At 45.5% G+C, this 23,718-nt stretch overlaps 2 protein-coding genes across 3 annotated transcripts in view; one reads left to right on the top strand and one right to left on the bottom strand.

The window, feature by feature from the left end:
- The window catches only part of TBC1D31 (TBC1 domain family member 31), a 696,792-nt gene extending 674,233 nt beyond the window's left edge, over window positions 1-22,559 (bottom strand). The window contains exon 1 of one of the 2 annotated variants that reach the window (XM_086966171.1): window positions 22,381-22,559. Coding sequence is in view for 1 of the 2 variants with exons in the window: in XM_086966170.1 (XP_086822296.1) it covers window positions 21,736-21,812 (77 nt within the window). In the remaining variant the exon portion in view is untranslated. Of the gene's footprint in view, window positions 1-21,735; window positions 22,085-22,380 lie in introns of those variants that run through there. The other variant, XM_086966170.1, reaches the window with a different exon arrangement.
- Window positions 22,560-22,611: 52 nt separating this feature from the next.
- Window positions 22,612-23,718, top strand: part of DERL1 (derlin 1) — a 71,089-nt gene continuing 69,982 nt past the window's right edge. Inside the window, exon 1 of the mRNA XM_086966169.1 lies at window positions 22,612-22,928. Coding sequence (XP_086822295.1) covers window positions 22,776-22,928 — 153 coding nt within the window. The 5' untranslated portion in view covers window positions 22,612-22,775. The remainder of the gene's footprint in view (window positions 22,929-23,718) is intronic.

The following is a 23,718-nucleotide window of genomic DNA, read 5'->3' as shown; positions in this document are numbered from 1 at the left end:
AAAAACTAATGCCGACCCCCTAGTACTGAGCAATTTCCGCCCCATTTCCCTGCTTCCATTCCTCAGTAAAATTTTAGAGGCCCATGTGACCAACTGTCTCAGTTATTTTATTGAGTCTTCCCAATTCCTAGATCCCCAGCAGGCGGGTTTCCGTCTGGCGCATTCTACCGAGGCGGTTATTGTGGCTGTGATGGACGAGCTTAGTAGGGAAGCTGATAACAATATCACCCAGGCCCTTGTGCTTCTGGATCTGTCGGCTGCTTTCGACACGGTCGATCATGATCTCCTGATCGACCGTGTCGGCAGCGCCGGCATCCGGGGCGTGGCTCTGGAGTGGATTAGATCTTTCTTACTTCATCGCTCCCAGGATGTCCATCTATCTACCTTCTCAGCTATTTCTAGGAAGTTAACTTGTGGGGTCCCACAAGGGTCTGCCCTGTCTCCACTTTTATTTAATTTGTACATGCAACCCCTGATTCGGTCCCTATGTAATAACTCTGCCACCATCCTTAATTACGTGATGACATTCAAATGGTCTTCAATCTTGATTCCTCACCCACATCCATCACCAATTTTCAGTCTACTATGAGTTTCATTGGTGAATGGATGTGTCAAAGCCAATTGAAACTTAACCCCGACAAAACGGAGCTTGTTTTAACTGGAGGTTCTCTTAATCCTAGGAACCCCAATTTCTGGCCACCCTCTTGGGGCTCCGCTCCCTCCCCTGCTGACTCCGTGAAGAGTCTAGGGGTTATCATCAGCAAGGACCTTTCTTTAAAACCACAGATTAATGCAGTCACTTCATTGTGCTTTTTCCACCTTCGGAGAATCCGAAAAATCTGAAGGTTTTTGACCACTGAGGCCCTTATATTAGTCATTATGGCATTGGTCACCTCCCGCCTTGACTATGCCAATGTTCTTTACGTTGGCATTCCAGCCTACCAGCTTCGCCAATTACAACTGGTGCAAAATGAAGCGGCGAGACTTATTTTTCGTCAACCTAAACATCAGCATGTCTCCCCTCTGCTGAAGAAGCTCCATTGGCTTCCGGTGGCAAAACGCAGTATTTTTAAACTTGGCTGTACTGTTTTCAAGTCATTAGCTGGCCATGGCCCTGCCTTTGTTACATCCAGGATTCACCGTTATGTCCCCTCCCGCAACCTCCGCTCCTTACACCACAACCTTCTCTCTGTTCCCTCTTTCAAATGGAAAAGAAATGGTGGCCTTAGGTTTTCTTTCTTGGCATCCAAATTATGGAATTCCTTGCCACACGACCTCAGGTCCACCTCCTGTTTGTCATCCTTCAGGAAACTGTTAAAAACTCACCTGTTTCGTCAATCTTATGATTAACCACCTGCACTCCTCCCCTCTTTTGCACATCCGTTCTATAGCGCCATGAAACCGTTGGTGTCCGAGCGCTCTACAATAATTTTTACATTACATTACAGTTAGGTGAGGTAATGGACATTCAAGCCCTAAGTAGCTACTGGTGTGCACAAATATTGTTTCAAGTCGCAGCCATATTTCTATTTGACCATATATTGGTATAACTTGAATTTAAAGAGAAAGGTTGAAAAAGTACAAAGTAAATTGAATGGAAAGGAGCCACAAGATAATAGAACAAGCACTGGCGTAGCCAATAGGTCTTGCCTATGGGACCTTATAAATTTAGCCATGCAGCAGATTATCCCCTATTAGCATGCCTAACACTCAACATTTTTTAACAATCCTGCTGTGATCAGAGGCCAAACAGTCACATAATAAATAGCCTGGATTAGCGCACAGCCAGAACGAACCCCTTTCTAGAGAGCTCTTTCAACGTTATGATGCTGTAAAAATATTCAATGTCATAGTGAGATGTCACAGGGTAGCAAGAGATTCCTCATTAAAAACAAAAGAAACACGTTTTCTTTAAATTACGAAAGAAGCCAAGGGACTTAATCTGAGAGTAAGAGAGCAAAACATACTGAGTCTTGGCCCCCAATAGCACGCTCCCTTTAAAGCCTGCTTGCTTCCATGTGGTAATAACACAGGTTGAAAGTAGTACACCTGAAGAGGGCTGTAAGGCCCTCTAAGTTCTTGATGATCCAACAATAGGTCATTTGCAACCAGACCTCCTGCACGGTTAAGGTGGCACAACCCAAAGCATGGTTTTTATAATTGCTCACTTTAATTTAATTGCTCAGAAGAGTTTTGATTTATTTTTACTCCCTTTCACATAATAACAAAATGCACAATACAACTGAAATGCTTGATACAAAACATCACTAGTAAAACAGTCAGCTGTTATTATTTTTCATTTTACAATGTATTGATTGCATGCGTATAGTGGATAGGTCAGGTTCTCTTTTTCTGGCGCTTACTTGCAATAAAAAATAACCAATGAGGCAGCTGGCCAAGTACAGATCGATTGAGGTTGCCAATGCTTGTTTGAGGGGCTCGGTTTCCTCTTCAGAAAGGATCCATAGGCGGCTTTGCACCCCGTGGGCTGTCTCAACTGAGGCCTCATAGTGAGACGCATGAAGTTTAAACTGCCCACTTCTAACTCAGATGTTGGCCCCGCCCTAACAATTGGTGCAAATAATGTTTACTCTTGTGTTCAGCATAGCGCCTATGTGGTGTGAAGCGCTATTTACACTTTGTTCACTTCCCCAATCATTGTTACTGGTAGCAATAGAAAGTGCAAACGTAAAAAGAAATGTGGAACTAATGCAAGGAAAGATTACGTAAAAGACATTTAAATGTGTTTCCTTCATTTTTGGGGTTATTGATAAATTGGCTGCAAATGCATCTTTCAAATTATATTCACGACAATGGACAGCAGGGAATATCTTATCAGCGTGGTCATGTGAAGAACTCTTCTATTTGCCTTTCAAATTATTTAACTGCATGGAAATTTGGGTTTTTAATTGATTAGCATAAAAGAAAGCAAAGTATCTGTACATGTTGTGAATTACAATTACGAAAAAACATGAATGAATGGAAAATATAAAAATCACAAGTCCCATAATGCCTCGGGTGAAATGAATCCCTCAACGGGGGCCGAGCACTTTTAAACGCTGAAAGAACTGATTTGTCGGAGTGAGCTCTCACACTTTCAAGCATATGAACGTGGTCCGTTTGAGACTTGCTTCCTGTGCAGGGGTGCGTACACCCCGGCGAGGAAATTCTGTCCCTTATCCTTTGACCTGAGTCATTGTTTACACTTGTGAGTAGATGCTTCTTTTTGTGGACAAAGATTAAAGAAAAATCAACATATGTTTGCGAAGACTTACAGAGTTGCGAATAAATGACTGACAATTGAGAGACTACGAATACCATGATGCAAAGCGTGAAATGAATCTAAATGGGGTTGACCTGCCCAACCAGAAAAGCATGTGATCTGCCATTGCGTTGCATTGATTTCTTTTCCTATGTTCTCATTGAGACATCATTCTCAGCATTACATTTAAATATAGCGCGCAGAAGCGATCCAGTTTATACAGTGCTCTGTGAAAAGAGAATGTCACACTTAATGCTAACAAAGCGCAGCGAGACGCACATGGAAATAAATTAATGTCATTCAATCTCACACCCGGCCTCATGTACCTCTGGTGCTATTACCGTACTGGTGACCTGAGCTCCTCCTAATATTTTTGGGTGCTATGTGTGCGTTTGGGGGTTAATGGCCTGGTTTCGAACACAAAGAGGACATCATTGTAAAGAACAAGAGTGACAAAGATTGCCTTAACTGTTTTGTTTGTTGAAAAATTGTGATGTATCGTTCGTATGCTGCCTGCCTGCTGTTTCAAAGCCCTTTGAGACACTGTAAGCATGAAGGGACGACATGACGGGGCTTAGAGAACACAGTGATTAGAGTGCTATGTATGCAATGGAGAGGCACGGACTGTGAGGTAATGTTGCCTAGAGCCCCCGTGGTTTCAAAGAGTCCCAGCCAGCGGGATACATTCTGTACCCAAGGGCATGCGCTCTCTCCGGCATCCACCAGTGGACACCATGGACTGGTAGTATATCTGTCCACAACAGCAGTCGAAGTGCATTAATAAATAGAAAACAAGCAAAGACAGTGGGTATGTTTACCTCTCATGAGGTAGCGTGAACAGCAGACACGGGGACAGTTTACCTCGCTTTAAAAGTGAAACCCTCCCACGTCACGCCAAACAAAGATGGTGTTGGCCTGTCCAGATGTGCCATCCTAAAAGTGGACAAGGAGGTAACCAAGAATCCAGAGTTCCAATCACAAGTCACCATTTACCATAAACGATGACACGAGCCAATGAGAAACAGGGGCAGTGCTTTCAGTCCCTTCTGAATCCATATCGATTGCAAAAAGCCCTCGCAGAGCAACTAGCGCATGCGCGCTGCAACGCCAGACGAGACCTAAAAAATGAGGCAAAAAAAGTAAAAAACAGGGAAAAAACAGGATAAAAGGAAAAGGGGAAAAATGAAAATAGAATTGAGGAAAAGAAAAAGAAGTGAGGAAAAGTTGCCACCAAGTCTAAAACTGATAACAAAAAAAAACAATCCCCTGCTTAGTCTTAAAATGTGGTGTGAAAGTCTCCTTTTCCGTTCACTAATAATGTGTTGTTACTACAAGAAAGATGAGTAGAGATAATGTATTGGGAGTAATTGGAACAGGTATCAATGTATCCCTAAGCAGAAAGCACAGGCTTAAGAATCAAACAGTTATAAAAAAATAAAATGATCTGAAACATTAACTTCTGAATTTTGAAAAGTGATACTTTTTTTGAAAAAAAAAATTTGGGTATAGACACCCACGAAAAGGAAAATGTTGTCCTATGTTGGTTTTTGAAAACGTTTTTTTTTTTATCATAAGCAATCAGGCGTCGAAAAATCCACTCGCAATTGCGAGTGAAATTTTTGCAGGTCGAGCTATTTTTAGCACTTACTCGACCCTGCTGGCAAGTAAACTTATGCTGGAAGAAACAGGTGTTCTGTTTATTCAGAAAGTGAATGAGCAATTAAAACGCCTTTAAATATGTTTTATCTTGACAGGTTTGCCAATTGCTCAAGGACAGAGGTCAAATGTCAGTTTGTCTTTTTACTAATTGTTGCTCAGGTGTTCCTGGAAAATGAGGTTTGATTTTCTTTCTCTTTTTACAGTTAATGCTTTTTGTCAAGTAAACTATTTGACAATAATTGTGAAACAAAATGCAGTAAAAGGTCTTTTTTTCTATAATACAACATTTGAACAACTCGTAAATGAATAGTACAAGTAGATCAGAAATTATAAAACAACTTTTTTTTGTAATTCAGAAGTGTGATGCAAACAAAGATTTTAATCGAAGGAAAACAAATCAGAACACTTTACTTGGTGAAGTGCAAATGATGAATATTTGCAGAAATTTTATTTCCAAACATTGTACACTATATCTTTTTAAAACCACATGTCAGTGACAAATTCAGTGGCGATTTCATTGTAAAGTCTGCTGATTGCAAATAACAGTGGGCTGCTACTTCATTCTTTAGTTATGTATTTATTAAAAGTGATAATTTGTAAACATTATTTGAGAGACATTCCTGGCCAAGCCCTGATGACAATGAATTTAATGAACTAAGAGGCAAGTCTGCAGTCAAGTGTATCTTATATGTAGCTAGATTTGCATTCTATATGGAGCTAATGTTTAGTCTATTAAATCGAACAAAAGCGTTTCCTATACAGCAGACATGCAGAATTTGTGTATTTGAAGGTGCTCTCATATGTGATAGAAAACAAAATGGTGTCTCAGTGAATTAAAATACTTGCCCAGTATCACATAATTTGAAACCAATTTATGGGATAAGAGCTTTATAATTTGGTCGAGTAAATTATTTAAGTCACTATAGACCTGCAGTAAAATATTTCGGATTTTTCAAGCCCTGGCAATGTGAAAATGCTTCTATATTTGTATTGCATTTTTGGTGAAGGATCAAATATTCTACTGACAAATGAATACAGAATTTGCTTTGGGAATCTAAAGCAATGAGTCTTCAAGTGGTTTTAAAATTTTCATGTCTATAATTTGTATATTTTTTACAGTGTTTTGGATATAATATACATAAGTTCAATAACAAAACAAATGAAATCATTGCTCTTTCTTCCAAAAATGTCAGCCCTAAAGAAGTGGTGTAGGTCGTCGCGAAACATGTGTTGGCTGAAAAAACCTGAACTTACAAATTACATTGAGTGAGTTTCGTATACCTACCTGGTTGGGCACCAGTCAAATAGTTAGAGCTTGCACAGGGCCATTATTATGTTTGCCCAAACTTTTGGATACTATCATACACCAATACAATGGAGTGTGTAAGAAAATGTGGTGTGTAAGGATTTAACAAATCTCTTTATCAAATCTCTTTATCTTCAGAAAAAAACTGAAAACTTTTCTTTTTTAAAGTTCTTTGCTGCTCGAGTTCGATCTATGGTGCTGTTCTGATTGGTTTGTTGTTCCTTCTTGAGTCTATCCCTTGCGCCGGGAAACCCACTGCAGGTAGCTGTTGCGCGATATAAGTTTCATAAATAAAAATAAATAAATAAACATGAGAGTTTATGAGCTACTGAAATGTTCATGAAGAAACTATAGTTATTTATGTGCACATAAATCTACAGAATTGCACTGAAATGAGCTTCACCCACTAGGTGCCACCTGTTACGGCAAATTTAACTCAGCGTTATAGTCCCAAGTTAGGCTCATGTAGCGAAGCAGCTTAGTTCTTACATTGTCCTCACAAATAACATTTCCAGCTGTGACCTTTTGCACATGTTTGCCTGTACGACAATGTTGGATTAGTTTCCCTGAAACTAAACTTGTTTACACATCTAGCTTCGCACATTATCACAACACCTTGAACATCATGTACAGGGTCTTGTTTCACACTATGACCAAGTGTCATCTCAATCTTTATCCATTTTTTTTTGTAACATCGTTTTTATTGCAGCACCAAAATGATTGTACAGACAATATCTTTATGGTATATCCATTAATCATAGCCGGAAGGCACATTATCAATTCTCTCCCCCCACCATACCAGGCACGTCTCCAGAAAGAAGACTAAACTGCCATCGTGCTGAGTCCATTCCCTGCTGCACAGTTCAATGTCCGTGGTCACATTCACAGGAAGAAGTGGACTGCTTTTGTAATTTTCGCCCCTCCCCCACCCCTATCAACCACCCTTCCCCCAACTTCTTACAGTCCCGAACTCTAACCCCCCGTGGCAGCGCTGTGTGATAATCCCAGTCAGATTAGATTACGGTCTGTTGTGTGCAAGGAGGTCCTATACATTCACTAAGGTGTGTTCCCGGGTGTGTTGGTGGGGTCAGCTGGTACCGAGTCCACCTCCTCTCCTTCCTCCTCATCATTATCATCCCGGAGCGCCTGCACCGTCATTTCCCACGCTGTAGCCCTCTCCATGGCTTTCTCATCATCAGTCCTCCTAGCTATCTGGTACCTCAAAGTGCTTTCACAGGCTGCCCACCGCAGACATTCACCATACCACCTTTTATACGTGGGTCCCACTTTTGACTTCCAATTCCTCGTTATTTCCCTCTTTGCCAGGATCAGCCCCAAATCTATAAATCGGCTAGTATTTTTATTTTTAGACATGTGTGGAAACCAATGTAGGACCCCCACTGCTTTGGTGTACTGTATTTCCCTATCTGTGGCATTATTCAGGGCCCTCCCAACTTCCTGCCAGTATTCCCACAAGGTAGGGCAGTCCCACAGCATGTGACCCAGATCTGCCCCAACTGTGTTACACCTGGGACAGGCCGCCTGTTCCACCCCAAAGTATTGCTGTATTTTCCCAGGCGTGAGGTATGCCCGATGAATAATATAAAAGTGTATGAGCTGGAACCTAGCATTCCTTGAGCTTTTCCGCGCCCTTCGCAGCAATTGACCCCAAGTTGTATCAGGGATCTCCATTTGGAGGTCCAACTCCCATTTAGCTTTCAAAGCTGCGAGCGGCTGCAAGGCCTCCCGCAACATTCTGGAGTACAGGCAGGTTACCGCCTTAAAGGTCCCAGCTGCCATCATCGTATATTGGCACGCCATGGATGTCGCAGGTTCCTGCAAACCCTCTCCCCAGTGGTCCTGCATGGCGCCTGTTACCGCCGCATGTAACAAGTAATCTCTTCGCGGGAGGTCGAACCGCTCCTGCAACTACTGGAACGGAAGCAACGCACCATCCTCATACAAGTCGCCCAGCATTTGAACCCCAGCCGCTTTCCAGCCGAGCAATCGCTACCAGTCCCCACCATGAGGCAAGGCTGTAACCATTCCCAACGGAATTTCCGGAGCATACATGTATCGGATACCTGCTCGTTTGCGCGCCCGGTTCCAGCAAAGTCGGAACGTCTGTTCCTCCACTGTCAGATCTCTAACCAAGAGCTTCTGATGCAGCGTGATGTATGCCGGCACATGCCGCGGGGTGCCCTCATCTCTAGAATGCTCCGGGCCTCGATACACCCTCGCGACCTGCTGAGTGAAGGTCTGCAGCTGAGCCGCCAGATAATAGCCTTCGAAATCGGGCACCGCCATGCCTCCCTCATCCTTGGGTCGCAAGAGGGTATCCAGCGCGATTCGTCGCCTGCCCGTGCCCGAGAGAAACGCTATGGTCAATGATCTCAGGCGTCGAAAGACGGAGCCCAGAATCCATACCGGAAGAGTCCTAAAGTAATACAACAGCCTGGGCAGAGCCACCATCTTAAGTAGGGAGACCCGACCAGCCAGTGAGAGTGGAAGAGTGGCCCAGAAATCCATACACCCTCTCAGGGCAGTAATACAGCGATTAATATTGCCATCCAGCATATCCGTTGGGGTATGGTAGATGTAAACGCCGAGATAGTGCAGACAATGCGGTTCTCATCGGAGTTCCTGCGCCGTCAGAGGGCACGGCTCCCCCTGTCTCAGAGGGTATAGACAAGATTTGGGCCAATTGACCCTCAAGCCCGACAGCCGCCCGAACAGCTCCAACAAACGTCTCGCCCCCAGTAACTCCGCTTCCGAATCAGCCAAGAACATCAGTAGGTCGTCCGCGTACAAGGAGATGAAATGCGGCCTGTCCCTGTGTATCAGCCCCGTGTAATGGCGGCCAGACCTGGCTTCCGCTGCAAAAGGTTCCATTGCCAAAGCGAACAAGAGGGGAGAAAGGGAGCACCCCTGACTAGTGCCTCGTCGTACCGGATATTGCTTCGAGATCAATGAACCCACTCTGACTCTAGCTGTGGCTTCCGTATATAGGACTTTGGTCCAGTTGATATATCCGTCCCCCAGCCCGAAACGCCTCGTCACCTCATGTAGATAGTTCCATTCAAGACTATCGAAGGCCTTCTCGATATCTATAGAGAGCACGAATGGAGTAGTGGCTTCCGACCACTGGGCCCCCATCAGCCTTGTAAGCCTGCGGATATTGTGGGTAGTGTTACGTGTCAGGATGAAGCCGCATTGATCCCTATGAATCAGCCCGGTCATGTGGGTCAATAATCTATTTGCTAGGATTTTGCTCAGGATCTTGTAATCCGTCGTGAGCATAGACAATGGACGGTAGGATGAAAGGGCAGCGCCCTCTCTGCCAGGCTTTAACAATGGGATCATAAGGGCCTCGCACATGGAGCTCGGGAGCCTACCTCGTGATTGCGCTTCATTATAAACCAATTGCAGTTGCGGAGCCAGATACTCCAAGTATTTGCTATAAAACTGTATCGGGAGACCGTCAAGCCCCGGAGTCTTATTTCTAGCCATCTGCTTCACTGCACTCCCTATCTCCCCAATCGTTATAGGCCGACCCAGCTCCTCTGCTTCCGAGTCCTCCAATCGTGGTAGCTGCAACCCATCGAGAAAGGTGCCCCGCTCCTCCGCCCCGCCCGTCTGTCCGCTCTCATACAAACCCTCGTAGTACGCCCTAAACCTATTCAGAATCCCGGCTTGGGTGTGGCAAAGCCCCCTCCCTCCGCCTGAATCGCCATGATCGGCGCGCCCCGCCTGATCGGGTTGGCAAGCCACGCCAGCATCGACCCCGCCTTATCACCTTCCGCATGCGCCTTCGTCATCTACGCCTTATGGTCGAAGCTACGCAGCCGCTCCAACTCCACCGCTAGCGCTTCCCTGGCACCACTAATCCCCTCCTGAAGCTTGGGGTGATTCGGGCGTTCCCTCTCCTTCTCCCTCAATCGTTTCTCCGCCTTCGAGATCATCTAGCAAAGTTTTACGAGCCCCTGCAGTGTTCCCAATACAGTGACCCCTGACCACCACCTTAAACGCGTCCCACTCCACAGCTCTTGTAGAGGCGGAGCCATTATTCTCCTCAAAGTAACGCGCTATTCGCTCCCCCAAGGCCTCCCTAAAGAGCAAGTCATCTAAGGTATCAGGTTGCAGCCGCCATGTTGGTACGCAGTTGATTTCCACCATCCAGTTCAGGGACAACAATAAAGGGTTGTGGTCCGACACCGTGCGAGCCAAATACTCCGCACTACCCACTGTTGAGAGCATATGCGACGAGCACAGAAACGCATCCAGTCGAACATGCAGGTCATGTAATTGTGAATGAAAGGAATAGTCCCTCGTGGTTGGATATAGTGTTCTCCAGGCGTCCCCCAGGTCCCAACTCTCCTGCCATTCCAGTCTGCGCTTCGCTACCCTGTGTACTGGGGATGTGTGCAGCGGGGGATGAGATCTATCCAAATCAATATCCACCACAGAGTTAAAATCCCCCCCCATGAGCATCGGCCCTGCCAAATAACTCGCCAGTTTGCCCGAGAGTGTTGTTAGAAAAGCGGGCAAATCTACATTTGGGGCATACACACTGCAGAGAGATACCACCCGGCCCCTAAGTCTCCCCTCCACCGCCACAAACCTACCCTCCGGGTCCACCACCGTCTTAGTGACCTGGAAAGGGATCCCCGCCCGTATCCAAATCAACGTCCCCCTCGCAAAGGCCGAATATGTCGTGTTGAACAGCTGCCCCCTCCACCTTCTTTGCAGCGCAATTGTCTCCTGCTAGGTGATATGCGTCTCTTGTAGGAAAGCTATATGCACACCGCTACGCTTTAGATACGCGTGAACCTTGTGTCTACGCACCATAGTATGGAGACCCCGCACATTCCAGGTCACACATTTCAAAGCCCCCGTACTAGCCATGTCCTCTTGCACAAACAGACAGAACAATAAGAGCCATCGACCATGCGCTTTTGCCAACAACGAGCTGCCCCCCCTCCCACTCCAAACAAGTGAACCCCCAACCCCCCAAAGACAACTTGAACGTCCCCAACTACTCTCGGTTCCCACCCCCCCAGGACAGGCCCCCCCGCAATTGGAAGCAAACCCATCCAAACTATCACAACCAACTATCCCCTCAAAGGAAGGCACTATTATTCGCAGTCTCCACTGCGATGACCGTAAGGGCCAGTAGGGCGTGGATCGATGTCGAGAGAGTTCGTTAAAGCAAATCAATCCCGCCTATCCCGCCCCATGATCCCCCCATAATAGACTCACGAAATCCCATACAACAGTAAACTGCGCTCACGGGCACAGCGCCCCAGTGTCCGACCAGTAGGCCGCTCCTCCAGTCCAGCGGTTCATGCCTCGACTATCTCCCCAGATGTCTGCGGTGTCACTATAGGGCCTTTGGCTCCACCAAATTCCGAGAGCCCCGTCTCCGACCCCGTACCCTGCTCATCAGAGTCCGTGCCCTTCCCGGACTGACTTCTGGTCGTGCTAGATAGCTCCACAACCGCCTGTAGGGCCGCCTTCCTCTCTGTCTCTGTCTGTGACACGGATGGTTTTCCAGTTCTCCGGCGATTTTTACGGATCCGCTGCGACTTCCTGATCGGCTGTGTCTCTCTAGCCTCCTCCGCCCTGGCCTTAGCTCCGTCCGTTCCAGCTTTATAGGTGTCCCACCAGGCCCAAGCATCCGCCGAGGTCGTGAAAAAAAGCGACTTTTCGTCCACCACAACTCTCAGCTTCACTGGGAAGAGCAGGGAGTATTTTAAGCCCTCTCCACGGAGCTCACGCTTGTGGGACAAGAAGTTGGCTCTGAGTTTCTGGGTCTCAAAGGTGTAGTCCGGGAACATGGTGACTCTGTTGTTGTCAACTTGAAAGGGTCCTGCTTCCCTCGCCTTCTGTAGTAGCCAGTCCCGGTCCTTGTAATGGAGCAATTTGAACACCACCGGGCGAGGCGGCAGGCCCGGGGCCGGTGGTCGAGCCGGAACCCTGTGGGCCCGTTCCAGGGAGAAGAAAGGAGATAGTCCTTCTGGTGCCACCTCAGTGCGTAGCCAGTTGTCGAGGTAGCCCACCATATCGTCGCCCTCAATGTTTTCCTGTAGGCCCACGAGGCGAACATTATTGCGCCTACTCCTGTTTTCTGCATCCTCGGCCCTCCTCTCCAACACCTTCAACCTATCTAGAGCATCCGCCATCTGCGCTTTCACAGATGCGTGGTCCGGGGCCAATTCCTGAACAGCGATCTCCATAGACTTGACTCTGTCCTTAAGTTTATCATGATCCGCTTTCAGGAGCCCCAAGCCCGTCGCCACCTGGGCGATGTCCTGCTGGAGGGCATCTTTCGTGGTCGCGATGGCCTCCAGTATACGTTCCTGCATGCGCTGGAGAGCAGACTGGTCGCGATCCGCTCCATCCGCCGCATCTGTGTCGGTCGCTCCGTCCCCCTTCCCTTTTGGTTTCACCATCTTGGCTGCAGCTGTCAGCGGCCCTTAGAATCCCTTTGTCCCCCTCACTGTCTCCGCACTGCAGAGCTCCGCCACTGGATAACTCCCCGGGCAATAGGATCAGGGACCTAGGATGTCCTCAGGGCATTGGACTCTGCTCCGATCGCACTAGATGGTTCAGTTCCCAGGGGTCCACTGCTGCCGCTGAGCAGCAAGGTGCCAGATTGTGCTCGGATAATCGGGATCGTCGTCACAAAGCCGCCGCCATTTTAGTACTTCGTCGGCGAACGTAATTGTGGTCGCGTTTCCTAACAGCTCGCACCAGCGTGAGGAAAGATCACCCGTGCTCACCGAGAAGGTCAAGAGGGGCCCTCCAGTTTAGTAAACACTGCCAATAATAGATCAGCAGGAGAGTCAGGCCTCGTGCCCCCGTCGTTGCTTTGTTCAGGCCTCAGGGCGCCATCTTAGATCGACGGCATCACACCCGGCGCTGGTCTTCAAAGTCAAATTTCAGGATAAGGAACAGCTCCAGGCCGGCCACTCTGAACGCCGTAGCTTCCGCAATGACTTCAGATTATGGATTATCCCAGTTTTACTGGAATCCGCACGGATAATCAGGATGATATTCGGGATCGGGCGCGGAGCTCCGGGCTCACGCTGCCTACCTCCTCGGCATCCAAGCCACACCCCTTCTCAATCTTTATCCATGGGGCTACAGGGTAGTCTACATATCCATAACACCACTAATAAATACGCACATCGCGAGGCTGCTTTCTATTATAAAAGATGAGCATCCCGATAGATTAGCAGAGGAGGCACTTCAGCTGACACTGAGGATCCTCGAACGCTGAGAAATCACCATTCAGAGGTCTGACATCACATGAGGGGTGTCCAGATCAGGACCAAGACGGGGTCCTTCATTCTATCCCATCAGGTAATGAGGTTGGATAGAGTCTTGGGGGTTGGGGATTCTTGCCTTTACACCTACACACACTCTAGGTACACTTAAAATAGGGTTCGGATCGCAGGAATACGCTCAATTACAGCCTTGTTTTATATGCCTGAATATACACATTGTTTTAGCACCATGGTAGAACTATAACTACTATTTACACTTTTGGTGCTTGTAATCACGTTTATCTGCTTCTATTAATCATTGCAGCACACGTATATTATGCAAGAATAACATTGCTTCAATAAATGTATTGAAAACATCCCAATAAGTGAGCACAAGTGACTGACCGAAAAGTTCTGTATTGTTTCCACGACCCCTGAGGGTTCAGGGGTGTCATGTTGAGTGGTTGCCAGAAATAATTTGTTCCCTAATAGATTAGGGGAGCTTACAGTGGGCACTGTGAGTTAGCTGGTCTATAGGTCAACATATCCTGCAAGGGAATCCGGAATCAGTCTTGGCACCAAGCCCCTAGTTTATGTTGTCCAAACAATGCGCAGATCCCACGGATTAGTAGGAACTACACAATATAAGATCATTTGCATAAGCTTAATGGGCAGGGATTCTCCATTTAGTAACACAGTATGAATATAAATGACTGGTGAAGCGGTGGCAGAGTTGGCCCATATTTTTCACGGATATGTTGCTTCACTTGGGCTAAATCCTCAAGGACACTGAATGGGAATGTGGTATGATTGAAAAACAACAAATATGAGCCAATGTGATTTTCTTTTAACCCCTTGTCTGCTGATGACGGAACCGCTCCGTCATCAGCTGCGGTGGCGCTGTGCTGATGACGGAGCGGTTCCGTCATGGCCCGCTCGCTGCTCATGCGCGGCGCGAATTCCGCGCCTGCGCTGAGCGTTCTATTGAGCGGGGCGGGCCGTGACGGAACCGCTCCGTCATAAGCACAGCGCCACCGACGCTGGTGACGGAGCGGCTCCGTCACCAGCATGCGGCCGCCACGCGGCCGCCCCGCCCCCTTAGCACTGCGGCGGAATAGCCCCCGCAGTGAAGGGGTTAAGAAAAGTATGATTACTTATGAGGATGCAACTGCACAGGAATACATTGCGGTGTGGTTGACCAATTGGGTGCATCTATTGTGTAAACATTTTCTTAGCTCAAATATTTAACATACAGGTTGGGTAAGTGAGGTACACCATTTATTACGATCAATATGAAAATAAGTGAGCAAATCTGATCTTCATGAGAGAAAGGAAGGGTACATATTTGTTTATTAGCCCCACTCCACCTACACAATTCATAGCATGGAGCTGCCTGGATCAGCAGCTCCTCCAAACACATTTGTCATCCACAAACTACGACCCTACACCAGATCCTATACTTGCCTCATCCAACTACTCCGAATGGCTCAATAATGCCTTCAACGTCTTAGTACCACTGAAAAACACCTCAAAAAACATAAGTGCCCCACCGGCCCTCTGGTTCTCCGAGTCCCTAAGACTTGAAAAAAAATGTTGCAGGAACCTCGAGAGACGCGGGCGCAGAAATAACAACATCACTGACAAAACCCTTTATAAGGAAGCAATCTCCAAGTATAAGCATCTCATTATCTCAAAGAAAAGCAAATACTACCACAGTCAGATAGAATCGGTCCAAGACTCAACTAAACAGCTTTTTCAGGTAGTCACTAAACTGTCAGGGTCTGAGACAAACCCTTCATTAGCTCCAACCCAAGACCTTTGCAATGCCCTGGCCAGCTCCTTCCTAGACAAAGTCAACTTTGCCGCTCAACCTAAAACTGACCATTCAATGGCCACTCCTGACAACGAAGAAAACAGAGATGTGGAATTCCTATAGCCCGACGCCCAGGGCATATTGTTTGGGGTCACGGGCAACAAGTTTTAATGTGCATTTTGTCCTTGGGACAAGCAGGCCCAACCCCCTGCAGCGCAAACCCTTTGGCTGCCTGTTTGCAGTACCACATTAAGGAACAGGGAATGGCACTGCCTGCAGTTAAGTTATTATTTGTGTGCATATGTTAATGCTGTTCAAACTTGTATTTATGGTTCATTAATTGAGTGCCTTTATTATTAGTCTGAGCGCTCTCAGTAAATGTAAGTTCTGAATGCACTACTGACAGTGCTTCCAATATAAAAACGTGGACACACGGTTTCAAAGTTTAGCAATATGAAGCTATGCATAATGCTCCCAGAATGCTCTCTGATTAGATGCAAACATTTGCAGAAGCTTGAAAGCAAGATTAATGATTCTTTGCTTTCAATATAAAATGTTCCTAAAAAATGAAAGTAGGAAAAACATTTTTTTGCTAAACTACTGTAAAATTTCAGTAACCACTTCTTCAGCATCATTTTATAAAATGTATTGATGCATGCTAGTATTTCCCCACAATATTCATATTAGAAAATCAGTGTAACCAGTTTCAATAAGATTTTGGGAAACAAAAATTAATAAGCATTGGCAAAGCCAGTAGGTCTGAAATGGTAGTCAGCTTTTTAGTTTTGGCAATGCGTTACTTGTTTTGGCATGGTTTTTGTAAAACCTTATTGATGTGAGAGCTGCCGGACCCTCACTAATATAACAAACATTGGCAAAAGCAAAAATGTTTTTGGTCTCAAAAAAAGCACCCACTGCCACATTAGTTACTAGCACTGAACAAAACTACTTTGTGTGCCTATATGCTCCTTATGAAAGAGCAGAATGCGGTCATTCACCGTGAAGCCAGCCGATGCAGAGCGATAATTTTAATAAACACCAAAGGTCATGGTTAACGGCAGGCCAAATTAAGGGCCCAATTATTAAAGAGTCTTAAAAGTGCACCCTTGGTATATGTCCTTGCATTAAGGGCAGCTTTATGGCTTTCGTGATTTCACAAGAATTTACAGCAGTAGGGCAAGCAATAGTACTCCTAGAAAATATTTGTGAACTTCATGTTAGCATGAGCAAATATACATGTGTAGATTTGCTCATGCGAACACCTGAGTGTTTGCAAGTTTATTTTTCCCTCTAACCACTTTTTTCCTAACTCTGGAAGAAGGTTTACATCTGCCACTGTCAGGAGTAAATTTCCAACATTTCTCAGTATTGGAAAAGATTAGAGAAGAGTTGTTGAAAACCCTTAAAACATGCAAGTTAGTAGGTTTGCACAAATTCAAAAGGACATTCCAACCCTGGAACTATTGTTTACCACTACCTTCAGTCCCAGTATGTAGATCTGCGGAAACGTAGCAACATAAAGGGATTGCTAGTATTCAAACACTACTATGGTATGAGCCCTGGCATAATCAGATAGGCTATATAAGAGCTCTTATATAATGAGATTGCTGCCATAATTTGTCTCCGCACAGCATGGCACAAAAGGGACAAGTGGATTTTGTTACAGGACAAGTAGATTTATGAAGCAACCTGCCCCATGGACAAGTAGATATTTTAATAAAGTCCACATCCCTGAGAAAACACCCCTTCTTTCTCGAATTTTAGCCAAGTCTCACCAAAACAGATCAAGGACCTCATTCTAACCATCAAGTCAGGCTCCCCCACCGACCCTTGCGTTTCTACTGTTTTAAAACTGATTCCTAATATAACAGTCCCAAATCTAACAGACATCTGCAATGCCATGTTTAACACGGGTACCTACCCTGCCACATGGAAAAAGGCTATTATCAAGCTGCTGCTGAAGAAGCAACACCTTGATCTGTTGGATACAAAAAATGACAGACTTATTACAAGCCTTCCTTTCCCAGCAAAAATATTTGAGAAATTGATGAACTCGCAATTAGCCCAATACATTGAAGATAATAACCTCCTGGATGAGACGCAATTCTGCTTTAGGAATGGCCATGGTACAGAAACCTCCCTCATTAATGTAGCAGATAAAATTAGAACAATCTTAGACCAAGGTGGTGCTGCAGTGTTAGTGCTGCTAGATTTATCTGCAGGCTTTGACATGGTCGATCATTTTACTCTGATCAATCGTGTCTCAAACAATGGCATCAACCTGAAGGCCAAAGAACTACTGGCCTCTTTTCTTTCTAACCGCACACAACTAGTCCTCACCTTTAACCCTCCCGTGTGGTGTGCCACAAGGCTCATCCTTGAGTCCAACACTGTTTAACATCTATGCGTCGGACCTGGCCAGGGTCATAAAAGCCCAAGGGTGGCTCTTACATCTTACGCCGATGACACACAATTGGTGCAAGCAATCCACAATGATGGAGGAGCAATTGCGGTCAGCTTCCAAAATGGAATGCTCACCATCAGTACTTGGATGGCCAACAATTGCCTAAAGTTAAATTCCGATAAAACGGAAGTATTGATTTTTGGTAAGCTGTATCCTGTTTGGTCCCCTATTAGGTGGCCTACCGATCTGGGACCACTGCCTTCCCCCCCCCCGCCCTCCCCCCCCCGGTAACGAAAGTTAGAAATCTAGGTGTCACGTTCGACGACAAACTGCCTTTTACAGCACATGCCAAAACAGTTGTCTCGTCATCTTTTTACACTCTTAGGATGATAAAAAAAATCTCCTGCCCTTCCTTTCATCCAATGCTGGAATAACCCTTATTAGCACCCTAGTAATGTAAAAAAATCGATTACTGTAATGGCCTTTTCATCAACGCTCAGAAAAAGGTCACCAACAGACTGCAGATGGTGCAGAATTTGGCAGCTAGAATGATAACAGGTACCCACAAGTATCAACCAATCTCAACAGTAGTTCGAAAACTTTACTGGCTACCTATAATAAGCTGCATTAAATTCAAAGCTCTTTGCATTGCCTTCAAGGCCATCCATAAAACCGGACCTGATTTCCTGAAGAAGGCTTTGTGTGTTTACGCTCCTAATAGGCCTTTGCGTTCATCAACGGCCAAACTTTTGACGGTCCCTCGCACTAAAAAAAGTTTCCGGGGGTTACAGAAGATTTACTGTCGCTACTGCTAAATTATGGAACACCCTCCCTCTGCATATTAAATCCTGCCCAACTCTACTTGCCTTCAGGAAACTGATAAAAACGTGGCTTTTTAATCAATAAGCACCCTCCTGTGAATCGATCTTCTACACAGTCCGCAGCGCAGAGACACCCAAGGGTATTTGTGCGCTCTACAAATTGCTTAAATAATTAAATATAACACCATAGGAAACCTGGCTGGGGTGGCACAATGAACCTATGTTTTGGTAGAAACCTTGCTCGGCTCAGGCCAAATCATCATGAACCTTGAAGATGGATGTGATGTGTTTGAAAGAAAAAAAAAATATTTGTGAGCCAACGCAGTTAGACAAGTATGGCAACGCAGTCAAACAAGTATGGCTAATAATAATAATAAAGAATTTTATTAAGCGCACAGCTACCCCCAACGAGGTGTCCCGGCGCTGTAGCAGACAGAGCAGGGGAAGTGAAAAGCACAACTAGTCGATTCGGCTAAATAGCCAGGTTTTAAGAGATTTGCAGAACTCGAAATCTGACTGAATCAGGCGTAGGTGAAGAGGTAAATTATTCCAGCAGCGAGTGGCACCCACCTCAAAGGATTTTCCTCCCATTTTCCTCTACTGTACTCTTTAGGAATAGAGGTGACTCTACCAGTGCTAATCAGCTGAAATAAGAAAGATCAAAAAATGATATGACCATGCTACTGGCAGCTAAGAGTGAACAATGATCTCAGGTAGATTCGTACAAATCAAGTCCAGTACATGACCTGCTTTGTGGGTTGGATGGGATACCAGTTGTATAAGATTGCAACCAGTTAATGTGGAGATACAATTGGAGGTATGAGGACAGGAGAGATCATCCACATGCAGATTCAAATCCCCCAGCATAATAAAATTAGAATAACGTATGCTAGCCTGGGAGATATAATCAGCCAGGATGGGAATTTGGTTGAGGCTAGAATTAGAAGGTCTATAGAGCAGCAGACCAGAGCAAGAAGAGGACGCCGAAAGTCTAATACAAAAATATAAACCCTCGATGAAATCTAACTGATCAAAGTTAGAGGCTGCTATCTCCCATATCAATTTATAAATAATATCTACTCCACCACCCAGTTTCCCATTTTGCCTGTTGGCACAAACTATGCCATAGTTTTCAGGGATAGCTAAGGTCAAAGCGGGGTTGGTGTCATCCCGAAGCCACGTCTCCGTCAGAAACAAAAAGTCCCAGTTATTGTCTTCGATGGACTGAAAAATATCCAGCGCGTATTTGGGCATGGATCTGCAGTTTAACAGCCCGGCTTTTAGTTTCACTACAATTGTAGCTGAAGAGGAGTTAGAGTTACAGTTCTTATTGCAACTGGTTGGACTAACACAGAACTTAAAGAAATCCCACAACACAACCATAAATAATCCTCCTTAGGATCCCGGAGTGTCGAGCAAGGCAAATGGAGACAGGGTGAGGGCCTAATGGGGATCAGCTCTGAGCGGCTATATGTGTACCATCGACAGCTAATAAAACTGGCAGCATCTTTGGCCCTGGCCGCGGACGGGCTTGCCTTAGGCTAAACATTGTGATGCAACTTCAGAGGAAAGGATCAAGGTATAGGTGACAAATTTTGCTTGGCTCAAACACTTGACATACCGGTTGGGTAAAGAAATGCTACATTTATTAGGATCAATGGAAATATTGGTAACCAGGGTTGACCTTCATGAGAGAATGGATAATTACTTTATAGTCAAAACCTTCATATGAAAGTTGTATGAAAGAACAAAGCGGGGGAAAACTTTGCATAACTTTACAATGCATTTTATCCCGATTTTTATTTTTTGGGAATGCATACGCTTTTACAACGCATGCCATTACCATGCATTGTTTTTATAGATATTTATATATATCAGAAAAAGATTTGGGGAGGGAGACCACCAACTTACCATACATGCGTGGTAAAGCATGTGTTGTAAAAACATATAAGTTGTAAAAACATGCATGGTAAATATGCGTGGTAAAGGCTGAACATGGTATAAACAACGCAGTAAAGGCTGTTACCCCATATGAATAGTTTGCCTGGAGGTGGCAAAGTTGGCACACTTTTGGAGGGTAAATATTACTTGGCCGAGGATAAATCCTCAGGTATCTTGTAGAAGGATATTGTGTTTTTTTTGGGGGGGGGGGGAAAGAGACAAATATTTGAGAGGTAATTTGATTTTTCTGTAGGATAAGTATGAATACTTATTCAGACGTGAACTACATAGAAGAGTCACACGTTGGAGACACCTCTTAGGATAGTTTTTTAACCGCTCCAAAGATCTATATGAATCTAGAAGGTGGCAAAATTGACCAATATTTTACTGGAAAATGTACTTGGCTCAGTGTAAATCTTAATATACTTTATATGGGTATGTGTCTTGTTTGACAAAAATATATTCATAGTATGACAATGCAAAGTCTGAATAAACGAAGTTTGTAGAATGATTTGATGTTCAGTAAATAGATAATATTTTATATAAAACAGTACACCCGTGAATATGATGCTAGTCGAACAATATGTTAACTTCAACTTGTGAATAAGAAGTGAACTTAAACCTGCAAATAAGTTGCTGCCGAAATAGGCGCTAACTCTAGCACCATACCCCTTCTGAGACCAATAAAGAACTTCAAGATTCTCGGTGCCACAGAGATGGTGTCTATGGACAGGTATATTTTTTTGTGCAAGAAAGCAGCTTCCACTGATGCAGTCTGTGCTCTACCTGTTGTATGCATGAAAAATAATGTTGCACTACTGTGCACAGACCATGAGTTCCAGTCCGTATTTATTGTCTGGATACTATTACCTACAGCCCTGTTTGTCACGATACACAATTGACTATTAAGTACCAATGTGGATTCCAAAGAGAAGATCTGATCGGACAATCGTGCACTGATCTGGCAAACTGGAGGTTGTCTGGTACCTATGTTACAACTCTCCTGCCAGCCAGTCAAATTATGTAAAAAACAAAAAAACGTTCCCTTTAGAGAAGCCATGACTTTTGGTTTGATAAATGCCTGTTTACGAATGTTTTTGTCACTAATATATACCTCCAACTTGAAGGAGAGCAAACATTACACCAGAAAGACTTTACTACTGGAACAGGCTGAAGCAAACGAAGGTGTATCAAGAACTCTGAATACTTTTAAGTTGCCCCATCCCAGGTCTTTCGTGTAGCGCTCTAGCCAAGTCCTTACCCTGCGGTGGATGAAGGGGTGGGCTTCCTGTGCCAGATCTTCCCAGTCTCCTTGCATGCTAAGTCTGTACTTTGCATCTTGGATCGTCGCCGATCTCAGGGTTCCGATAGCTCACTCCCTCCCCCACAGTAAGGGAAGAAGCTGCACGCCGCGCAAAAGTTCAAAACTCTGTCTCAGCTGCGCTCGTGAAGCCCGTAAAGAAAGGATCCAGAAACAGCCTAACTAAAGTCTCTGTGAAAGAAAGCTGGGCAGAGGAGCACGAATGTAGCGGCACAACTGTGATACTGCAGGTCAATGCCTTAAGCTCCAGCAGCTGCTTTACGCCCCCAGCGTGTCCGCAGCACGCAAAGCTGACAGTTGGACGGTAACCAGGAAGAGGTATCTTGGTTGCTAGGAGATTGAAATGCATGCTGGGTAGTAAGGTGTTTGTAAATAAAGTTTGGAGGGAAAACCCAAACTTGTAGTTTGTGAACGTTGCTGCTGAGCAAATGCGAAATTCATGCACATATAACCCAGTTTTCAGGCTTGCAAATACACGTGTCAAAAGCCCTACTGTGCTCTATGTATGCCTAGCATTTTAGTTAATTTGTTTAAAAAAAATTCCACTGTCACATATAGGATTGGAAACATTCGTGTCATATTTACTATTTTTGGTGAAAACCCTGCCCTCGACGGGTATCGCTTCCGTACTCTGTGAGTTTCACACGAGGTAGTAGTCGAGCCCGTCTTTACTGTGAAGCCATTCTAAAGTCATCAAACCAATATTAGGCTCTTCGGTATCAAACGTGTTGCAACAACTCGAGGAAGATACACGCTCCGCCCATTCGCGGCGGAGCCAAGCAAACACGGAAGTTCCTGAATCCATAACCCGGAAATGGCGTGGGGTTGTCGAATTCTGAGTGGACACGTCAGGGGAGCTGTGCGCATGCGCGCTGTGCCTGCTGGGTGCCAGCCTGGGACAGTTTCGGGTGGATGTCCTGGTGAAGAAGCCTCTCCTTCCCAGCTGAGGAGCTGTAGCGGTGCCCTCCCGGGTAGCCGTCATGTCGGACATCGGGGATTGGTTCCGCAGCATCCCCCTGCTGACGCGCTACTGGTTCGCCGCTTCGATCGCAGTGCCGTTAATTGGGAAACTGGGTCTGATCAGCCCGGCCTGGCTGGTGCTGTGGCCGGACGCTTTCCTGCATCGCTTTCACGTGAGTGCGCACCAGAGGCGCCTGTCACCCATGTGACAGCTGGTCTTGTTTATGCTTTTCTTAGAGACCTGCAAAAAGCACACAGATGATGGAAGGTTCTCTCCATGCCACTCAAGCTAGCCTGGCTGATGAAACCAGTCCTAGGATGCTTGTTTCTATTACAGGGAGGGCCTGGCAGTTCAGGCTGGACTGTTCTCATTGGGCGCAGGGTGAAGACTGATGTGCATATGGCTGGTTCCAAACTGGAATGGCATGGGGAGCAAAAACGACCTTCTCCATTCTGTCCAACAATTGTTCTGTTTGCATTTCTTAGAGACATGGCCTTGAATACCCCGCTTCTCCAACTTGTTTGGCCAGACAGTTTCCCTGTTTTACTGACCCTGCCTTCTTGCAACTTTTGACGTTCATGTCTCAACCTTGCTTTGCACTCTGCTCATGTCTAGGCCTTGCTTTGCACGCTGCCCACCTGCACGCTCTGTCTGTGAGTTAGGCATTTGCGTAGAACAGTCACGCTTGATGCCTCTGTATTTTTCAGAGTTTCTGAGGTAACTGAACGTTGCTAGCGGACTGCATCTGTCTTGCGAGCACTCATTTAGTTTCAGTTCCCTTAAGAAATTTTCCACTTCAATAGTCGGTCCCCTGTGTATGAAAATAATGAAAGCCAAAGGTGTAACTGTAAGAAAAAAACACAAAGTACATGAAATGCGGACAGTCCAGCAATTGGGATTTATGAGAGACTACGATTGATTAAAACCAAAAACACTTTGGCTTGGTTCCTACCGGTTCGGTG

Source organism: Lissotriton vulgaris, chromosome 4_1, assembly GCF_964263255.1.
Source record: "Lissotriton vulgaris chromosome 4_1, aLisVul1.2, whole genome shotgun sequence".
NCBI classification, from domain to species: domain Eukaryota; kingdom Metazoa; phylum Chordata; class Amphibia; order Caudata; family Salamandridae; genus Lissotriton; species Lissotriton vulgaris.
The sequence above is the reverse complement of the archived record's forward strand: the minus strand, read 5'-3'. Positions and strand labels throughout refer to the sequence as shown.